The sequence below is a fragment of the Geospiza fortis genome, unplaced genomic scaffold, assembly GCF_000277835.1.
Source record: "Geospiza fortis unplaced genomic scaffold, GeoFor_1.0 scaffold320, whole genome shotgun sequence".
NCBI lineage: Eukaryota > Metazoa > Chordata > Aves > Passeriformes > Thraupidae > Geospiza > Geospiza fortis.
The window spans coordinates 177,981-199,461 of record NW_005054532.1 but is presented as its reverse complement, the minus strand read 5'-3'; the positions used below and the strand labels follow the sequence as shown (position 1 = coordinate 199,461).

The 21,481-nt window shown below is 50.0% G+C and overlaps 2 protein-coding genes across 2 annotated transcripts in view; one reads left to right on the top strand and one right to left on the bottom strand.

The window, feature by feature from the left end:
- Positions 1-62: 62 nt before the first annotated feature.
- DELE1 (DAP3 binding cell death enhancer 1) lies at positions 63-17,576 on the top strand. The gene is made up of 8 exons (XM_031063795.1): positions 63-364; positions 6,651-6,706; positions 8,419-8,512; positions 9,230-9,372; positions 10,184-10,342; positions 11,181-11,273; positions 14,525-14,681; positions 15,548-17,576. Exons 1-8 carry the CDS (start codon positions 169-171, stop codon positions 15,865-15,867), a joined length of 1,218 nt encoding a protein of 405 aa, XP_030919655.1. The 5' UTR covers positions 63-168; the 3' UTR covers positions 15,868-17,576.
- Positions 17,577-18,444: 868 nt separating this feature from the next.
- Positions 18,445-21,481, bottom strand: part of LOC102031577 (protocadherin-12) — a gene marked incomplete at its 5' end in the record, with an annotated part of 9,974 nt that continues 6,937 nt past the window's right edge. Inside the window, one exon of the mRNA XM_031063806.1 lies at positions 18,445-19,227. Within this exon, the coding sequence (XP_030919666.1) occupies positions 18,863-19,227 (365 nt within the window). The remainder of the gene's footprint in view (positions 19,228-21,481) is intronic.

Genomic DNA, 21,481 nt, shown 5'->3' with positions numbered 1-21,481 from the left:
GAGGCTCAGGGCCGCTCTCGGGCCCTGGAGAGTGTGTCAGGAGAATCTCTGATTCTTAGTGGTTTGGTGCAATCCCACTCTGTGTGCCCTTACCTTTGTTTTCCGTTCTGGATTCTGCTGCACGAACTTTCCTGCTGCTTGTCTGTGTGGTCCGAGGACACTGAGTACATGCACAGCCCGGTGTTGTCACCTGGAGCAGACACTGTGCTCTGTGTTACAGAGGTGACTGAAGCCTCAACCAGCAGTCCTGGCGAGCAGCTGGGCCCTCAGTTCCTGCAGAAAGCAAGTCCAGAGGCTGTAGCAGAGAATTCATCCTCAGGCATCCCCTCGGGGCAAGGAGAGAGGCAGCCCTGGGCAGAAGCAGGTATGTGCCATGTGCTGCGGGGCAGGATGCTGTGGCAGAAGGACCTGGGAGTTCCTCCAAGGCAAGCTCGGAGCCAAGGAGCGTGTAGGAGCGTGTAGCCAGTTATTGACATTACAGGAGGCAGGTGAGAGTGGAAAGGCAAATTTCAGAGAGATGAATCAGTGTCCAGAGACAGGAGGAAAAAACCTCCTGAAGGCAGAGACAAGGCTGTGCTGTAACTGCAGGTGACAACAGCTTTCCCAACAGTGCTCTGCCTTAGCAGACTGATTGCAGCATCCAGTCCTGTTCTTTTACTGTGGACAGATGTTTGCAGCCAGAAGGATTCAGGAGGATGCTGCACCATTGATCTGGGAGACTGGTGTACATGGTGTGAAACTGGAGGAATTATTCTCTTCCTGCAAGATGAGGAGGCATTTCTGAGCTCTTATGCCATAGATAAGACAGTGGAAGGAGGTATCAAAGACATTATTAAAATGAGTTTTATAAAAATAGAAAGATAGACTCCAACAAAATTGAAGTCTTGCCCAGGAAAGCGTGTCCTACATAGGGAATTTAAAGTCACACCAAGGAAGATCAGATGAGGCCTACAGCTCACTAGATATAGAAACACTGATAATGGCCTCAGGAAGGCTGTTGGAAGCAGGAAGCCTGCTGGAACAGGTGGCAAGGGGACAACATTCAGTAGTGGTGTAGAAGAGGCACATGAGGAAACCAATCACAGATGTTGGCTAAATCACAGGATCAGAGACTGGTTTGGGTTGAGAGGGACCTGAAACCTCTTCTTGTTCCCTGCCATGGGCAGAGACACCTTTCATTATCCCAGGCTGTTCCAAGCCCTGTCCAGACTGGCCTTGGACACTTCCATGGATCCAGGGGCAGCCACAGCTTCTCTGTGCCAGGGCCTCAGCACCCTCACAGGGAAGAATTTAAATAATGAAGGTGCTGCAGAAAAGGCCAGAGCTGTTTCCCATTTTCTGCTTGCTTTCAGAATTTTGGCTTCCTTCTGTGCTGATTTCAGCTACTGCCCATCACTGCTTATCAAACCTTCTCCTGCCAGAGGTTACCATTCCCATCAGTTGGCAAATGGAGCATTTTGTTTCCATGTCTCCTAATTAACTCCAGGAAAACAGCCAGGTTAATTTACCTAAACTGCCAATTAGACTGTTTAACCCATCTGCTTTAGCCTGGAGCATATTAAGAAGCACTCCAGCACTGGCAGGTGACTGGACATGGACCTCTGGGAGGAGTGGTGGGAAGGAAGTGGAGACAGCAGTGCCTGCAGTTGGCACAGCTGAACGTCCTGGAGTGCCTGTGTGTCTGACAAACAGCTCCTACTGAGAGTCAACAGGAAGAGCTTTTGGGCAAACTGATAAATTGAACAGTGACAAGTCACTAAGGCCACGTGGTCTTTGTTCAGATGTTCTTCAGAAGCTGGGAGATCACTGAGCCTCCAAGAACAATCTGTAATCCCATGCTCAAACCTGCTCCGTGGCCAGGGGAATGAGCACTCACAGATTGCACAGCTTGGCTTTTAAAAAGGGGTGGGTGGCTGTTAGTTTAAGGCACAGAACTGCAAAAAAGGTGATTCTAATTTGATAGAAACTCTGTTATAGGATAGAGGTGTCAGATGCTGGGATGAGTGGGCTGTATCAGAGGTCTTGGAAGGATTTAGGAAGCCATTTCTCAGGCCAGCTTGCCCCCTTGCAGAGACTTGAGAGAGTTGTAAATCTATTAAGACTTCTTTGGAGAAGTCAACAGGCATGTGGAGCAAGATAATCCAGCTTTTAGCTTCTGAAAATCATCCAGACAGGACCAAAACCAAAGCTATCTAAAGAATTAAAGCTGGTATGAGAGAACATGGAGGGGTTACACTTGGGCTGGTAACTCCTTAGAGCACAAGAAAGTTTTCACAGTGGAGAGCCATTACTGTAGGATTCCCCTGTCCTTTGTTAAACCTGTTCTGCTCAGCACAGTCAGCAGTGATTTGGAAAAAAGAGGTGATGAACGAGGCAGCAGAAGCAGCAAATGGTACAAAATTCTTCAGGACAATCAAATCTGAAAGTCACAGGCAGAGGTTGCACAGAACCAAAACCAGGGTAATCCCCAGGTGGGTTAAACGAGTGTGCACAGGGGAGTGTGGCTGTAAATACACACACAGAGTGAGGAGTGTCAAATTAATAATTGTCTTGCAGAGGGAACATTTAAAGTCACTGTGGATGTGCTTTTGATAAGGTTAAGTCAGTGCTCGGCAGCAGTGAGGCCAATTAAATGTTAATTATGGTGAAGGAAGGAGCTGAGGACAAGGCAGTGCTGTGGGTTCATGTGAGTCTGGGATGCAGCCATGTCTTGAGCACTTAAGGAAAAGACAGTGCCTGAAAAACAGGGACAAAACTGCAGAGAAAAGATGACAGGGAGACAATTACATCCAAACACAGACTGACTCTTCAGCTTAAAAAAAAGAAGTGGCAGGGAATGTGCTGGTGCTCTGTGAAACCAAAAGTGTTGAGAGAAAGTGAATAGGGACAGGCTTTTTCATAATGCTGATATTAAAAGGCAGCACAGAAGGGTCAGGTGGCAAATTTGGAAAAAAGCAAAAGGCATTTTGTGTTTGGCCAGTGCCCAGGTAAATTGTGGAACTCGCTGCTACGGGCCAGAAATACAAGTGGGTTCCAAGAAGTGATTAGGTAAAATTACACATTGAAATGAGACTTAATTGGTCCAGCCAAGCCTCCTGCTCAGATCACAGAACAGCTGATTGCTGGAAAGTTCTGCCAGGGAGAGCGTGACTTTATAATCCCTGCTCCTCACCCTTTCTGCCCAAGCATCTCCAACTGTCACTTGTCAGAGATAATTTATGTCAGAAATAATTTGATTTTTCTCCCTACATAAGTCCTCGGGTTACATTCCACATTTTGTTGTGCCTCCATTTTGTGGGAATTTATGGAGAAAAGTCAGAGGGAAGAGATTTGGTAATCTGCACTGAAGAGCCTGAAAAAATGCAGGGTTTTGTCATGTGAGAAGTCCTGGGAATCTTTCCATGGAAAGTGAAGCTTGATGATGCCTTTCTTTCACTACATTTTGCTTTCTACAGAAAAACCTGCCTGAGGTACAGGATTTTTTTTTCCCTGGTGTTTAGCTACTGCAAAAGGGTGAGGCTGGCAAAATGAGGATGCAGCAGGAAGCTGGGGAGAGCAGAAGGAGGGGAAGGACAGACGCCTGGCAGATGATGCAGGGGAATCTGGTAGCAAAGCCTTGCCATGAGAGAGCAGAGCTCAGAGTGCAGCAGAATGTACCCTGGCTGCTGCCAGCAATGGCAAGGGATCTTCTGGAGAGAATTCCATGTCCTTCCCCTTTCTCTGGGTGTTTCAGTTCATTTCCACACTTGCTGGTGCTGGTGTCCCTGTGCAGTGACAATCTGCTGTTGTTGTGGGAAAGATCTGTGGGATGGGTCCCAACATCTCAGCTTTCCACAAGAGCCATTCCAATTTTATTGGAGCACAACAGGATCAAAATCTATTCCTTTGTTTAAAAAGAAAACTTCAGGAAATTAACTTAAAACTTGCTTTAAGTAGCATTCTGGATATTGCTACCAGCAAGTCCTCAGCTCTGTGTTCACATCTTATTTTTTTCCATGCAATTTCTGCCTCACTCAGAGGCTTTTTGCTGGGAGTTAAAGGCACAGAGTGAGCAAGCAGGTGATTACAGCCAGTCTCAGTGTTACAGCAGCTGAATGATGCCCTGGGGAGTTGTATTTTACCCCTGGCAGAACTGTAAAATTCGTTATTTCAATTCCGAGATTACAGACATTGCAAAAGTGTGTTTTCATTTCAAAGCACAATGAAACCAATTGGAAACAGTGAAATTTTCCATGAGGCAGAAATGCTGGATTTTGGCCAGCTCTTGTTGTGACTTCGTTCTCCTGGATGTTTGGGGATGAGCAATCTAGGCTGTCTAGGAGAAGATTATTAATTCCTCATTTGGAGCTAGCTGTGAGCAACACTTGATTAGTCCAGGATGAACAGTGAAGAGAGACAAAAATATTTATGAACTGCTGAAGATGTGAGTATTGGGCATCCAGAACACTGAAAGCTGCAAGACTGCATGGAAAAAAGAATGTGCAGTCATGTTGCATCATAACATGGGTTTGAAGAAGTAGAAATAAACTTGCACAGAAAATTCCAGCTGTGATATTCCCATCTTTTAAACATAACCTGAAGAATAATTTAGCTTGCCCAGCCTCAGAGGTGATTCTGAGGGAATTCAGGTCCCCCAGAGCAGCTGTGGCTGCCCCTGGATCTCTGGAGGTGTCCAAAGCCAGGTTGGACAGGGTTTGGAGCATCTGGGATGGTGGGAGGTGTTCCTGCCATGGCAGGGGTGGCACTGGGTGAGCTTTAAGTTCCCTTTCAGCCCAGACCATTCTGGGACTCTCTGATCCTTCAGGACTGGGGCTGGGTGTCAGGGGAGGTTGGTCCCTGTGCTTTTTTCCAGATGATCTGGGGAGATTTGAGTGAGGAGGGGTTTCCTGTGGTAGAGGGGCACAAGGTGCTTCTGCAAGCTGACAGAATTCAGAATTAGTGGCTGTTTATTTTTCATGGTTCAGTGGTTTGTCCAAATTCCAACATTTTCACAGTAAACGAGGAGTCTCTGATTTAGGAGTAGACACCCATGCAAAATGTACAGTTTCTTTAAAGTGTGGATGTACTAATGCTGTTTAAACAAGTAGTGGGAGAATTCTTAATACAGACCATTTTTTTTTCCATGGGATTTGCAGTTGTTTGTGTGGCAAAAGCCCAAATTACATCACAAGGGAGGTACACGATAGAGCCTTACAGTGAGAAATATCAGATAATTTGATGCCTGCTCTGCAAAGAAACAGAAAGCACAACTAATAAATTCACAGATTATACTACTTTAGGTGGAATGCTGCATAGAAGTCATGTTTGCCACAGTGATGTTGCTTGTTGGGTGAGTGGGGCCTGTTCAGATAACACACATTTGAATACAGCCACAGGGGAATTGTTTGTCTGGGAATAATGAGGCTGCAGCTGGCACACAGGCCATGGCTCCCTGCATGCTGTACAGCACAGGCACTGCAAGGAGCACTCCTGCCTGCTGCACACCTCACTGCTGCTGCTCCTGGAGCCAGACAGTGCCAGGAGTCCTGAAATCAGGCCCTAGAAGGACATTTTGTTTCCCTTGTGTTGGCTCTCACACAGCTTGAGAGGGAGGCCCAGGGAGGGCACAGCTCTGGCTCAGAGTGGTCCAGGCTCCAGCACCTGGAGTTCAATGTCCTGTGGGATCCAGCTGCTTGTGGTGACCCAGGTTAAAAATCCTTGGCCTCGGGCTGTCTCCTCTTTGTGGAGGTCACTGTCCTTTTGCAGTGGCAGGAGTGATGCCACTGTGACCTCTGCCAGCACAGTCCTGCTCTGAGCAAGGGGCTTTAGCTTGGGCTGGAGATGCTCTGTCAGATGATTCTGAGTGGAGCTGGTGACAAAGTGGCTGTCCCAGTGTGCCTGAGAGGGCTGATCACCCCCTGGCACAGGAGCAGGGCTGTACCCTGCAGGGAAATGCCCTGGAGAAGGACATGGGGAGGCAGCACCTCGGCTGGGGCTTGGGTGTGATGGCCTGGGCGAGCTGGGAGCTGCAGCAGTTCTGATCCAGGCAAACTGGGCAGGAGGAGGCAATGTCACCCCTCCTGTGACACTGTTGAGAGGGGCTGCACCTCAGTAACCCCGTTGGAAATTCAGGAATGGTAGCAAAAAGTCATAAAATTAACCAAGGCTGGCAGAAAAGTGCTGCAGTTGAAAGATGTGAATGGTGCAGTCTTTTTAGAATCACAGGCAGGAATCAAGAGGGGCTGATTAGTCGTGTCAGGACTTTCAAAAGGAGGAATTGGCTTTTTAGTAAAGAAGAAAAAACCTAGAAGAGCCAGTGCCTGGGAGCAGAAACCCAGAGTAGGAGTACTTTAATTTGAAATGAAGCACAGGGGTTTAAAGCAGTGATTACAAGTTACTGGAACATTTAGGAGAAGCAGAAGATTCTCTACTTTTGGTGTCTTCAGATCAAAACCAGGGACCTTTCTGGAGGAGCTGCAGCCACAGGGCTGGATTCCAGAGCTTGCTTTTGCTCCACAGGTCAGATTGCTTGGGATTCCTTCTGTTCCTGATGTCCCTGACTGAATGGGAGATCAGATCTTTAGGAAAGAGTTATGGAATAGAGAGGATGAGAAGAGGCAGAGATGCAGCACTGCTAACTTTGCTTTTTTGTTGGATTTTTTTTAATGCAGGGGAGTTCCAAATCCCTGTGAGCTCCAGGGTGGGGCCAGTTCTCCACAGTGCAAAGGTAAGGTTTCATTTTCCACCCCCTCTGGCTGTACCTTCCCTGCAGGAACACATCCCAGAGCTACCCAAGCACAGCCTGAGCAACACTCACACACAAGACTGGAAAAAAAAGGGGGAGATGGGATATACTGACCTCTGCTATAGCCAGAAAATTCCAGGATTTACAGACTGCTATCCCCATCCTTTGATGTATCTGTGTAACAGGGCTGCTGGCAGGGAAGCACTGAAAGAAAATGGTGAGAAACACCAAACCAAGCAACCAAACAAAAAATTAATTCAGCAGCACCAGTGTGTTGCTGTGTATATGCATTTTGATGCAATCTTTCACTAGGTGATTACATGCTGTTGCTATTTTGGTGTTTACCAGACAACCCATGACTGGGGAAGGTGGTGTCACTCCAAATGCTGCAAATCAGGGCTGGCTCTTGTCTGGTAAAGAGGGAAGCACTTGGGGCTTGAAGAGAGTGCATCAGCTCGAGAGTCACAAGGCCGTAAATTATATTATTGTTCTTGTTGTGATTAAACCTGCCAATTTTTTGCAATTCACATCTTAGATGCAAATAATTCCTTTTTTAAGATAATCACTCGGCTGAGCAATCGCTCAAGGACATTGTGAGCAGAGTGAGGTAAATTCAGCTTTTAGCAGAGTGAGTTCCAGCAAAAGGCACCAAGGAGGAATTTGCTTGATCTGCTGAGGGGGTGAGCATGGATCTCTCCATCCTGGGAGGTGCCCCTTGTGCAGGGCTGGAGGAAGAGCCTGCAGCTGGGTCATGGAGCAGCTCAGGGAGGGGCCTGGGACCTGTCTTGGCCTCTTGGGAGTAGCCCTGAGCCAAGGGGCATTTTCCAGATTCCCTGTGTGCACTGAGCTCTGCTGCCACTCGATGGCACTCGGGGTGTGGGGCTGGGCTGGGCTGAGCCTCCTCCCACGTCCCAGGCTGTTCATTGCCCAGGAGAAAAGGATTTGCTGTGCCATGCAGGGTTTCAGCAGCACTGGGCAGTGCCCAGTGCAGCTGAGGGGGCAGCTCAGCTGGAGCTGGGTAAAGCAAATTTGTGAGGGTGTTTTGGCAGGGACTCTGCTCTGGGCACGATGTGGGAGAGGAAACAAGGGCTAATGCTATTTTTGGAGGGGGGAGTTATCTTAGAATCATGGAATATCCTGATTTGGAAGGGATCCATGAGGATCATGAGTCCCAGCCCTGCCCAGACACCCCAGCAATCCTTGGCAGTGCTGTCCAAAGGCTCCTGGAGCTCTGGCAGCCTCGGGGCTGTGCCCATTCCCTGGGCAGCCTGGGCAGTGCCAGCACCCTCTGGGGGGAGAACCTTCTCCCAAAATCCAGCCTGGCCCAGCTCCAGCCCTCCCTGGGTGTGTCCCTGTCCCAGAGCAGAGCTCAGAGCTGTCCCTGCGCTGCCCCTCCAGAGGAGCTGCACACTGCTGAGTAGGATGAGGTATTTGCTGAATTCTGAAAGGTCTGCTGGTGCCTGGGAGGCTGCACCAAGCTCCCTGGCCAGGGGCAGGGGAGCAGTGTCCAAACAGCTTCCCCAGCGAGGTGGCTGTGTCGGACAGGGAGGGTTTTGTGTGTACACATGACCTCACCCTCCTAATGACTGAACTACCATACAAACAGGTCTCACTGCTTGGTTTCCAAGCCAGCATCTCCTCTAGGGTTGATATGATTTAGCTCTCTTTAATAGCTTTTTTCTCTGACTCTTCAGGGTGACCCAGCTCAGCGAGGGCATTTAGAGGAAGCCGCTTTCCAATTGCAGCAGATTTTCCGAATTGATATTTCCATTGCATTGAATATCCTTGGTAATGTGGAGTTCGTTTTGTTTTGCCCTTAAACCACAGGTTTCTCATTTTGGAGGACCTCCAAATGGTTGCAGGTCTTGTGAGAAGGCAGGGATGGCAAATACCCAAGCTGAAGCCTCCTTTCAGCAATTTTAACTGTGCTTGGAGAGATTTATTGCCCTTTGTCCCATCGTGCCACCTGATTTATCTCAGCATATTTCAATCCAGGCTTACTTGAAGCCTGCACTGTTGTCCTGACATCTGTAGCTGGAAATTAAGCCATCTCTGTCTTTTTTGCAACACAAGATGTCATATCCCTTGTATCCTTCTTTTATTGTCTGAGCTCACGGTTTTCCTGGCAAGCTGAAAAAGCAATTGCAGGATTGCAACTCTTAAGAAAAGCAGAAGGAAGATGCAATGAGCTAAGAAAAGTCCCTGCCCTATATACACCACTAGTTGCAGCACTGAAAAGCAAGTTGTTTCTGTGTGAGCCATACGTTGTGTTAGCCTGTGATCCTTCTCTGCCACGAGCCCAGAAAAATCCCTAAAATGCAGTGTTGCCATTTTTCTTATGGAAACTGTGGAAGGAGGGTTGGTGAGCCAGCTGGAAGTGGCCCAGAGCACTTGGTGTGAGCCAAGGAAGGCCCAGTGGCTGTGGGGGAGGTTGCTGCATTGGAGGCTGGGTTGTGGCTGTGTGCTTTTCCCTGTTTTCCATGCTTTGGGCTGTGTTTTCCTCAGGGACCGAGAGCATGAGGGCGGGGCACTGCCGGGCGGCCTTCACCTGCTTCAAGCTGGCAGCAGATCGGGGCTACAGCAAAGCCCAGTTCAACGTGGGGCTGTGCTACGAGCATGGCAGGGGCACAGAAAAGGACTTGGAGAAGGTATCCAGGGCCTGCCTGGGGGTGGGGGTGGGAGCACACATCAGGAGAGGGATCTGTGCTGGCTGCTTGGAGCTTTGCTCCTTTTACATGGCTGGGAAAGTCATGGAATGTCCTGAGCTGGAGGGAACCCCCCAGGGATCATTAATCCAGCTCCTGGCCCTGCACAGCCATCCCAACAATCCCCCCTGTGCATCCCTGGGAGTGCTCCAAATGCTCCTGGAGCTCTGGCAGCCTCAGGGCTGTGCCCTTTCCCTGGGGAGCCTGAGAGCCCAGGCTCTGAAGACTCAGTAGAAAATGCTGGAAATAATAAAAATTGCAGCTTTGCAGAGCTGCTTTCAGTGTCACCAATCCCCTCAGAGAGGTGCTCTGAGATCCCTTTCCCACAGCTTCTGAGGGTTCTCCAGGTGCACAGGCTGTGCTACCAGCACCCAGCAGGGTTCCAAGGAGAAACCTGTCATGTTGCTGTATTTAAGACACCACTGCACATCCCAGGGTTTCTCAGATCTCCGGTTTGGCTCCTGTAACTCCAGCCTGCCACCTAGTGCAAGCTGGCCAGCAGCTGCTGGAGCTGGGAAGAGCTGCACAGGCAGCTTGGTTTGAGTCATGGTTGGCCCAGTGCCACCCCCTTCAGCTCGGGCAGGGTGGTTCCAGGGCTCTGGGGTACTCACTGTCCCACCTGACCCAGCTGATGTCCTGCTGTGGGAGGGATGCAGCTTGTGATGGGTCTACCAGAGAGGTGAAGCTTGAAGGGAGCCATGTCATGTTCAGGGCATGCATCAGCTGGCTTTCTCTCCCTCTCTCTGTCTCTCAGGCAGGTTTCTATTACTGCCAGGCAGCCAGCAGCCGTCACCCCATGGCCCAGTACCGCTACGCCAGGTACCTGCTCCAGCACGGCCCTGGCAGCCCCTGGGACAGGCATCACAAGGCTGTGGCACTCCTGGAGCAAGCAGCAGGGGCTGGCATCACAGAGGTTGGTGTCCATAGGTCAGAGAGGCAGCAGAGAGCCCTGACTGAGGGGTTGGAGCCACATCCTAGACAGCACTGGAAGGGAAAGCCTTCCAATGTGTTTGTCCCTGCTCACAGCATGGGGGTTGGAACTAGAGGATCTTTAAAGTCCCTTCTGAGCCAAACCATTCTCTGATTCTCTGTGTATATTCCTGACAATGTCTGGGAGACAGCCCTGCCTGCAGACAGAGCCACTGTGCCACACATTGGTTGGCTGTTGTCAATGGGGCTCTTACATTAAACCTTTGGCTGGGAGAGCTCACCTGTGCTTGAAAACACAGCTCAGTTTTCATCTCCTCTCAATTCCAAGAGTACAGGTCACTGTACTGGAGGAACTTCCAATGCTTGAAGCAAGAACAGATCCTCATTTTGTATCTGTGACTTTCTGAGATGACTCATCTGTGCAGATCTGTCTCCTGTGCTCCTTTCCCACTCCAGGAGATGCATTTAGGCATGTGCCATCTCGCCCTGGGAATGCCAGGCTGGCAGTGCCTGTGCTTCCTGGAGCTCACTGGCCAGGGGGTGCATCTGCTGGATCTTGGGGACAGGACATGAGTGGGAACCATTCCCTGGCTCTGATTCCCACAGGGAGTTTGAAATGATACTCTGGCTCCCAAATGTGAATTCTTTGTGTTTACTGAGTCATGCTGATTTTTCTTAGGGCAGCCCTGGTTCTCCCAAGAGCCCCTGCACAGGCAGGGTCCTTACCACAGTGCCACAGTAACCCCAGCAGCTTGAAAAATCAGTAAAAAAATGGAATAATTAAAATCCTGGCTGATCTGGACCGTGTGGTTTTGTTGCAGGCACAGGCTTATCTTGGAGTGTTCTACATGAGGGGGCTGCAGCCTCAGGAGAAGAGAGGTCTGAAATACCTGCTGCAGGCAGCAAACAGTGGGGTAGGTAATCCTTCCTTCTGCCAGGGATTGTCCTCAGCTTGGGATCTGCAGGTGGAGAATTTCAGGGTTTCTTGGAAATGGGAGTGAGTGTCAGGATTTTACTGCCCAGTGTGAAGGGACAGAGTGGAGCCTTGGTGCCTCTTGGAGAGGAGATAGGCGCTGGGCACAGACCCTACAGAGACAGCCCTGTTGGGCTGGAGGAGTACCTACAGCACCAGTGCCTGTATCCAGCTTCCAGCATTGTACAGCTTTCCCATTATGGAGCATCTACACCCTCTTCAGTCAAAATCTTTCACTACTGCATCACTTGGAGAACTTCATTGTGTTTATCTCAAATCTGTTCTTCAAAATTGGCCCATTGTTTCTCTCCTTTTATACAGAGGACGGAAAGACTGTTTCTGGATTTATTTTTAAATTCAGGCACCTTTAACATATTGAAACACTTGAAAGTCCATTCAGCCTTCCCCCATTGTTGCTGTTTCTCTTCACAGCTCATGTTAGATCCCCAGGAGTCTTCTTGCATGCACTTTCCCCAAGTGGCCCAAGCTTCTCTTTCTTGAAGGGCAGTGCCACAGTGTGGGGACAGCACTCTCCTGAACCCCCACCAGCATTTGGAGGAGCAGAAGTGTGGATGCCATGTCTTGCAGCCAGGTTTCTGCATCCCACAGTTCTGTTTCTTGCCATTGTCCCCTTGTTTTCAGCTGCATTGTAATGGCCAGGGTTTTTTTTTTCCTGAAGAACTTGTTCATTTTAACTGCAGTTCCCACAGCTTTTGTGCAATGGAAAATAATGAACAGCTATTGCTTCTTCTGCTGGCTAATAGTTGTGGTTCTGGTGCCCTTTAGTGTGTCCTCTCTGAGTCATTTCATTTGCAGGCTGCAGTGCTGGTTTAGTCTGTGCCTCCATGTAGTTAAGCTGTTCTACTTTGCTTGTCAGTCTTCTGTCTATTTTTCTAATTCTCCTTTGACCATTTTAAGATGCTTGGACTAAAAGTGGACTCAGGATGGAGGGATGCCATGGATCTCACATAATGAGCTCCTCTGCTTTGTTCTGCATTCCCTTCCAATAATTCCTAGCCCTGCTTGCCCTCTCCTGGCACTGAGCACTGATGAGATGGTCTCAGGGAACTGTCACAGTGTGATACCCAAATTCCTTCCTATCAGCACTGCTTTGCATTTGGCAGTACTGTTTCCTTCGTGATTGTGTTGCCCACTCCTTAGGTGTGTGAGATCTTTAATTAATTCTTTATAGTAAGTCTGAGCATTTTGAATGGTCATTTTTACATCATTGTAAACTTTGCCACTTGGGTTTTCACCCTCTTTCCAGCATGGAGACGCTCTCAGTCTGCTGGGACAAGGCCTGACTTGCCACAGCAGCTCAGACATCACAGTACACAGTATTTAGTTCTAAATCTGCTAAAGATCTCTCCTAAGCTTCTTCCTTGGCTCCTTTTTTCCAGCCTGGAGACAGAGGTTTATGCTGAACAGTATCACACTGAGTTATCCCATTAAACAGATGATTGGCATTTACTGGTAATGCCTTAACAACACAAAATCTGTCAGGTAACTGCAGATCCTCAGGTGCAGCCCTGGCATGTTTTGGTCAGAGTTTCAGGCCCTGAGCATCCTTCCCCATCTCTGCTGCTCAGCAGATGCTGTGGATGCTTCAGGGCCTCAGCCTCGAGGGCAGGCTGATGATGGGCTCCCTGGGATGGGATGTCCCCATTTTCCTGGGAGAAGGGCTCCATGGACAGGTTCCCTTCCCATTACCCTGCAGTTGGAATTGATATTTAGTTGGCTGAAAGAACTCTTGGCATGGATGAAGCAAGGACAGCATAGTTTAGTACAAATCCAGAAAAAGGAAAACAGCACAAAAAGTCACAGATTCAGCATTTCTCTGGTTCTCTCTGCTAGAGCTGAGCTGGGAACTCTGACAAGTGTTTTTCCAACACAAGAACTGTGTTCTACTTTGTTTCCCACTTTTTATCCTCCCTGATTTCCTACATGCAGCCACAGAATATAAACCTCTAATAAAGAGTTCTGTTGGAGAACTGGGCCTGACCTGCAGATTTCCAGGGGTGTCAGTCACTCCTGCCCTGCTAATTGGGGCTGTCCTCAGGCTTGGCTCTGAGGTGTTCATCCTGTGAGAGATGGTGGTGCAGCTCTCCTGATTGAACCCTATCTCTTGTCACAGCTGAAGTGCCAATCTTTCAACGTGTTTATCTCATCTCTAAAGGAGTTTATTGCTGTCATAAGCTGAGACTTGCAACATTTTGCAAAGCACCCACTCACTGAGTTTTTCACTTGCCTCTACCAGCTACATCCTAGACAGCAACACTTGCAATATGTTCTTTTCTAGTGGCTTTATTAAAACTTGCTACTTACTTGGGGTTTTTTTCTTTTTCTTTTCTTTTTTTTTTTCCAAAGCCTTGTTTAGATCATGTTTCTGGCAGTCACACTCTTCAGGCTGTGCTGCTGGCTTTGTTGCTGGAAAGGTCTGTGTGACCACAAATCTGTGCAGTCTTTTTAATGTCTTCAGGAGTGTCATCCTGCTTTCCTGCTGAGACCCTTTGCCTCCCATTGGCTCCCAAGGATAAAATGCACAGCTGACACATAAACATGTCATGGGTTTGGATTTGGCTTCACTGCAGTGCCAACCTTTGCTTTCCAGTTTGCTCCCAGCAGTTACACATGTCTGAGTGGTTCAGGTGCTTTTTCTCTAGTGCATATTTGCTTCATTTACTTCATTTCTGCTGCCTGAGATTTCTTCTGGAATAGAATGAGGTGAGGCTGAGCAGGAGAGTGCTGCACTCTTGTGTTAAAGGGGAATTTCCCAACCCTTGGCAGCAAGTACCTCTGTGCCATTTGTGATGTTTTTACAAGACTTGGGCTTGAACTCTCTTAGGGCAGTCCCAGGGTGTGCTCAGAGTTTGGGTGGGATCAGGATGTGGCGCAGTCACAGCTGCCCCAGACACCTCAGCTCTGACCTCTGAGACAACTGGGATGCTCTGCAGTGCCAGCTGCTCCTTTGTTCCCCTGCCACAGCCCTGGGTGTTGAAGGGAAATCAGTGAATTTAATTGGAAAGGGATAGGAAGGAGCAGAGCCAGACATTATGCTTCTCTCCAGGAGACAAAAACTGAAGACAGACCCTGGGGGATGGAGCAGTAAACTTAGCAAGGTGACCAAAGAGAGACCTCTGAAGAAGGTGCTAAAGAGTCTCTGTTTCCTTTGCTGTGTGATTGCTGTGCCAGGATGCCCAGAGCAGGTTCCACGTGGGCGTTTGCTACGAGCAGGGCCTGGGAGTGCCGCGGGACGTGGCGGCGGCGCTGCGGCACTACCGGCAGTCGGCAGCCATGGGGAACAGGCAGGCCCGGGACAGACTGCGGGCATGGCAGCAGGAGCTGCAAGGTACCAGGGCACCAGGGGCTGGGGCACTGCGTGGGCAGGTGGCCCTGTGGAAGTGGGGCCTGTATTGCCAGAGAGGGCTCCCACAGGGCCATGGCACAAAGCAGGTCTTTGTGCCGAAGGGAAGGCACTGTTTTTCCTCCTCGGTTCTTTCCAGTCCAGCTGGAGAAGCTGTTCCCATAGTATGATGGGTCACAGAATCATTTCTGTTGAAAAGACCAACTGTGTCCTGGGGGACAGCAGGCCCAGCATCACCAGCTGGGCCAGGAGGGGATTGTCCTGCTCTGCTCTGCACTGGGGCAGCCTCACCTCCAGTCCTGAGGGCAGTTTGGGGCACCACAGTATAAAAAAGGCATTAAACCATTAGGGAGTGTCCAAAGGAGGCCACGAGGATGGGGAAGGGTCTGGAGGGGAAGCCTTGTGAGGAGCAGCTGAGGGCACTTGGTTTGTTCAGCTGGAGGAGACTGAGGGCAGAGCTCATTGTGGTTTTCAGCATCCTCCTGAGGGGCAGCACAGGGCTCCAGTGTCTGCTCACTGTGACCAGGGACAGGACCTGAGGGAATGGCTGGAGCTATGTCAGGGGAGGTTCAGGTTGAATACCAGGAAAAGGTTTTTCATCCAGAGAGTGGTTGAGCAGTGGAACAAGCTCCCCAGGGCACTGGGTACAGCACCAAACCTGTCTGAGTTCAAGAAGCATTTAGACAATCCTCTCAGGCACAGGGTGGGATTGTTGGGGTGTCTGTGCAGGAGTTGGACTTGATGGTCCTTAAGGGTCCCTTCCAACTCAGGGTATTCTGTGATTCTGTAGCTGTATGATCAAGCCCAGCCTTTGCCAGTGTCATTAACACCTTGTTTTTCTGTACTTTCAGATGTGCACACAAAGCATCCATTCCCTTCAGGATTAAGAGCCTCCTCCTCCAGCCCTGATTTCTGGACTATTGAGCCTGTGTCTGCAGGTCTGCACAGCAGCCAGCCAGGACAGTGTGGCCTCACCCTGCCCCACTCCTGGAGCACAGGCACACTGCACGTGATGCTGCTCAGCAGTGCAGGGTGGAGCTGTGCCTTCAGAGCCAGGACAGTGCCACTGGAGCTGCAGGGCTGGGAGCCCCAGCACTGCTGGCAGCGAGTGACACCAGCAGGCAGAGGGCAAGGCAGCCCTTGGTGTGGGCTGGAACCAGGCTGGCAGTGAAAGGAAAGAGAAAGCTCTCTGTTCATGGAACAGGAGGCATTTTTAAATACCTGGGCTTTGAGAATAAACTTTGTGATATCTCCTACACCATCAAGTACTCTACCTTCCACACAGGGATGTTTTTTTCTGCACCTGCATTTCTGTATTAGAGCCAAACTGTGGCTGTCCCTGGATCTCTGAAGTATCCAAGGCCAGGTTGGACAGGGCTTGGAGCAGTCTGAGATAGTGGAAGGTGTCCCTGCCATGGTGGTGGGTGGAACAAGGTGAGCTTTAAGGTCCTTCCAGCCCAAAGCATTCTGTGGTTCTGCACCACAGTTGTGTGATCTGGGGTTCTAATTCCAGTAGCCCTGCATGTCTTTCTCATGGTCCCCCAGGGAGGTTTACAAGCCACCATATGGGGATGGTGGCAACTAACCCTGGGATTGTCCTGGCCCACACCCTCTGAGGCAATTTTCTCTCTCTCCAAGACAAGTCCCCACAGTGCCCCTGCTACCAGCACAGTGTAGGCTGGCTCTGTGTTGCCATTGTGGCAGTTTAATCTGCTTTCAGACCTGGGCAAGCAAGAGAGGGAATTCTCATCATTGGGCAGAGTTTTTATGGGATGTGACAGATCCACCTGTAGCAGTGAGGTGACAGCTGTCCCCAGCCATCCTGCACCATGTCAGTGTCCTTCTGTCCCCACTCCTGCTCCTGCAGCCCTGGCAGGGAGCTGCTCCCACCTCTATGAGACACAATGAGCAAGGTTTGCTTCGAAATCCATCGTGTCCCTGTTTGCTGAGCACGCCAGCTCATTTTCAGCAGAGTGGATAAGGGATGCTCCCAGCGGGAAGGCACCGCTGGCAGGCAGCAGCAGCAGGCAGCTGGTGTGATAATTTCCTCCACAGGGGCAGCTGAATCCGGAAAAAGGCATTTGTTCACACCAGTTTAAACTGGTTCAAGGGCATCTGTGCAAGCTGCCCAGCTTCCTGTGGCCCTGGTGCTCTGTGTAGATCAGGCTCTGCAAAACAAAGGCAATGGCCCCATCCTGAACTTCTCCATGCAGCAAGGGAGGGGCACAGCCAGCCCTCAACACATCTGATTGTTCTTCTGGTCTGCTCTCTCCTTCTGCTCAGACCAAACTTTCTTAGACCATTTCCTTTATCAAGCAGGATACAAGGAGCAGGAAATTCCTGGGGTGGATTTCCTATGCTGTGATAATCCAGAGCGCGCTTACGCATTGGTCAGGATGGGAGAGGGGCTGGGGGGGCTGAAAGCAGTTTGCAGAACCAGGAAATTGAAGCAAGAGGGAGGAATTTGTCTCCTTTTAAACCTGCTTGTTATTAGGTATTTTTGTGTAAGGACTTTCCTCTGACAGGGACATCAAAGCAACTTGGCAGAGGGAGATGTGAGGTTGTGCTGGCTGTTTGTCCCTCTGCCTGTGCTCCCAAGCTGCAGAGGAATCCCACAGGGCTCAGTCACAAATGCCTCCCTCATGGTTTGCACAGCTGCATCTCAGTTAGAATCTGGCTCTCTGACATTGTTTTGGTGCAAGAACCTGTTTTGTTTGTAAAACAAACCAGCAAGAGATTTGTGTTAGCAGAGCAGCAGCACGAGCAGGCCAGGCCAAACCCATCCATGGATGGATGCCAGACATGGGCTCATCTGTACAAGCATTTTGGAGGCTCGAAATAAAGCAACATTTTGGATATTAAAAAGTCCACCTGGGGAAATCTCACTCTATTGTTCTTGTCATTGAGCCCCAAGAGCAACAGAAAGGGGAAACTTTCTCATTTACTCTGCTTTAAATGGTCTGTGTGATTGTCTGGTGCTGTGGCTCAGGTGTGTACACACCTGAAGCTGGGAATGTCACCTCCAGGCACATGGAAAAGAACAGAGGTAGGGTACCTGAGATGGTCCAGGAGAGCCCAGAAGCCCTTACCTGCCATCCCCACACTGCTGCATGAGCCCATGGGTCAGCACCACCCTTCCCTTCTCCAGGAGTGCAGACACAAACACCTCTGTGCTTCTTCCTTTGTCACCAATACCTTGGTTTCCCCACCCATGCTATTATCCCAAAACTGTCTTACAGCTCCCAGACTGACAGATCAAAGTGAAAACCCATAAAAAGGGTGAAGCTTGTGACTGAATATTTCAAAACAGTGTTTTCACACTTCCTTTTTCCCAGGTTACCTTTGGCAGACTCCAGCCATCTGGTGTCTGCTTTTGGATAAGGACTGTGCTCCAAAATCCAATGGCCTCAAAGGAGAGAACAGAATAGAATGGAATCATTAAGGCTGGAAAAGACCTCTGAGAACATCAAGTCCAACCCGTGATTGATCCTCACCTTGTCACCCAGCTCAGAGCACTGAGTGCCACATCAAGTCCTCATGGAGAAGGAAGTGGTGGGCACTTGGAGCAGCCATACAAAAGATGCCAGGGCTGATTTTGGGGGCTTTTAAAAAATGCCAACTTCCCAGTGGCAGAACCACAGAAGCTGGAAGGACCTGTGGGAGACAACAGGCTCATCTCCCCTTCCCCAGCTGCCACTTCAGGCTTTCTGCACATGTATTATGTCAGCTACACTGCTGACAGAGAGGGTAGTGTTAGAAAAAAACAGTTTTATTTAAATAACTGAAACCCTGGAGCCCAGCTGCAGCAGTGTCCGTGACAGGTACTTTCACAGTCTGTGATCACATGGATGTATCTCACTGTGCTGTGGTTGTTCTCACAACCCCCTTGCCTGGGCCTGTCCTGGGAGGAAAGGCCCTCCTGCTGCTGGGTGGGATGGGAGGCTGGCAGAGCACTGGGAGAGCAGGGTGGGAGAGGAGGAAGGCAAGGACAGGCAGCTGGAGGGGAACTAAAGGTGAAATCAGTTGTGGAGAAATTCGATGGGGCAAGGCAAAGGAAGGAGTACACCTGTCTAGGCATGGGTCATACAGTGACCCTGCTGGGGCTGGGGATAGGGCTGGGCACCCCAATCTCTGACTGTTCTCTCCCTGCCACAGCCACCGAGCTGCTACAGCCCTGGAGCAGCGTCCCCCAGGCCGAGGCTGTGCCCGCGAGCCGAGAGCTGCCGCAGCAGCCCCGCGCCCGCCTCGCTGTGCACCTGCACCTTCTGGGACAGGATCATCTCAAACAGGGTGCTCATCTCCGACAGGAAGGTGCTGGCCAGCCTCGTCCCACTGCCACCAGGGTCAGCCCCAGCACCTTTGCCAAAGGTCTCAAAGGTCCTCGGTTTCTCCTGCCTTGCAGCTTCCTCATCCTCGGGGGAGCACGGCGAGTCGGGGCAGAAGACGTTGTCCTTGTAGCTGCTGGTGAGGGGCAGGGACAGCCGGGCCACCCACTCTGGGTCTGCAGCTGTCAGCCTCTTGAGGGCCAGCTCTGGGGAGGGACAGCACAGCAGAGAAGAGGGGGGAAAATAGATTGATAAACATATTGATAAATGAAAATATCTAAAATCAGCTGAGAGGCATGACTGAAAACAGATCACCGGTGACACCATGCAAACCAGCAGCTTAAAAAAGCCACAATAGAACTGATTTGAAACTACTGGGGGTTTTGTTTTGTTTTTAATATAATAATATAATATATAATAGCCATTTTAATATAATAGCCATTAGAATCGCTGTGCATTCTCATTTGTTGCAGTCTCAATTGGCACTTCACTAAATTGTTAGCAAAGCCTGAGATAGGGAGGGTTCAGGACTGGCTGAAGGGGGGCAGACAATGCAAAGCTTTCCAGGAGGAAGTGTTGGACACAAAGATAGTGGACTTCCCTTCAGGGTCACTCCAGGGTGGGAATTTGCTGCTAAGGAGGCAGATTGAGACCGAAAAGAAATGGGTTACTGTGAAAACAATAACACCAGAATTAAATTCTGGATTATAAAATGCACAGCTGGATGGTTGGAGACTGGGACTGAACAATTGAGCTCTAAAGTAGTTGTTCCTCGATTGGAAACAGCTGAGGAGCAGGGGGAGCCTGGGCTGGGGGCTGGAGCAGGCTCGTTAGTGCAGCAGTAATTTGATTGTGGCCCACAATGGGCAACTGGAATCACACAGAGGACTCAGGGTATTCCCTGCTGGCAGGGAGGCACAGCCAGGGTGGATTGTTACTGGGTCTGATTAGGGGAATTACACACAAATCTGATTATCCATGTGTGGGAGAGGGAGCTGAAACCACACCAGCAAGGAAAACTCTGGAGATGAAACCAGGAGTGATCCGGGCTGACACAATGGAGACCCCAAGAGCTGGGGGTTGCTGCTCCTAAGGAAGCAAGTGCTCTCCAGGGATCTGACTGCAACCTGTCATTACTTTGAGGAGATATGCGCCAGCAGAGGAAATCTTTATGCTTAAAATAGTGCTGGCAAGAGAAGAAGTGATTATAGATGTCCATGAATAAACATCTCCTGGAAAATAAAGGAAGGACCCCATAGCAAGGAGAGCCTGGAATAGCCTCCTCGTCAGACAGCAGGAAGGGGAACAGGGATTCTTGTTTTTTGAGGTAGCTGGTAAACAAGAGTCCGTGCTGTGGTGCACAGAGGCTGCATTCCAGCCCTTCATTGTTCCTTCCCAAAGCAAATCCCAGAACCTCAGGGGAGTTCAGAGCAACCAGCCAGTTTAGGGAAGGTGTTGGGAGCAGCAAAACCTCACTGGTAACAAAACCCAGCAGTCCCAGGGTGGCAAGAACTGGTGTCACTCGAGTAATAATAATTGTGTGGCTCTGACTAAAAAGTGGCATCTGAAAGGAGGGTCCCCATTCCAATGCTCTTATCCGGCTAATTCCAGAGGGTGGTCAATACCCTGCCACAGCTGGGAGCTGGGATCTGCAGTCAGTGACTGAGACAAGGCTCCTCCCTCAGCCAGCCAAGCAATTGCTCCTTCTTCTCTGGAAAACAACTGCCCTGGCATGGGCTGGGGGAGTGAGCTGGGACTCCAGCCTGGTAAGGAGAGAAGGGCAGGTACATCCCTTAGATTTTTGTTTCAGCTGGAGCCCAAAAATTCTTTTGTGTTGCTTCACATCCAGGGTTTCTTTCTGCAGTCTCAGTACTTGAGTTGCAGTGATTGTTCCTTGAGACATCACCCAAGTGTGCTGCAGGTTTTGCTGTAAAAGATGCAGTTTTTCTCCTCCCAGTCTGCAAGAAACCACCTCATTCCCTGAATATTTGGCTGCCTCAGCTCTGGAGCAGGGCAGAACTGGTCTGCTCTCTGCAGGGAGAGCTGGGCTGATGGTCCCATGGCCATGAAAACCTCATAATTAGGTATGTTTAATTTGACCAATAACTCTTTACTGCCTTGTTTTAATGGTGTTTGGGGAGCAGGGGTTGTTTTTATCATCCATAAAGTTCTATCTCTCATCTGCTGCTGGGAGTGCTGTGCTGGGCTGCTGGGGGATCAGAGCTAACAGACGGTGCTGCGAGTTCATCCCACAACATCAACAATCCCAGAGCTGCCCGGGATTGCAGTTCCCCCGCTGGGAACAGCACAAAGGCCCAGCCAGCCTCAGCCAGCTGTTAGGATGCTCCTGAGCACCAGCAGTGCTTCCTTCCTCCCTCTCAGGATGCAAGTCCACGGCTCTGTTTGTGTCTGGGAGAGGAGGAAGGAGCCCGGCAGCTCCGGCGGGCGGGCTCCGCCGGC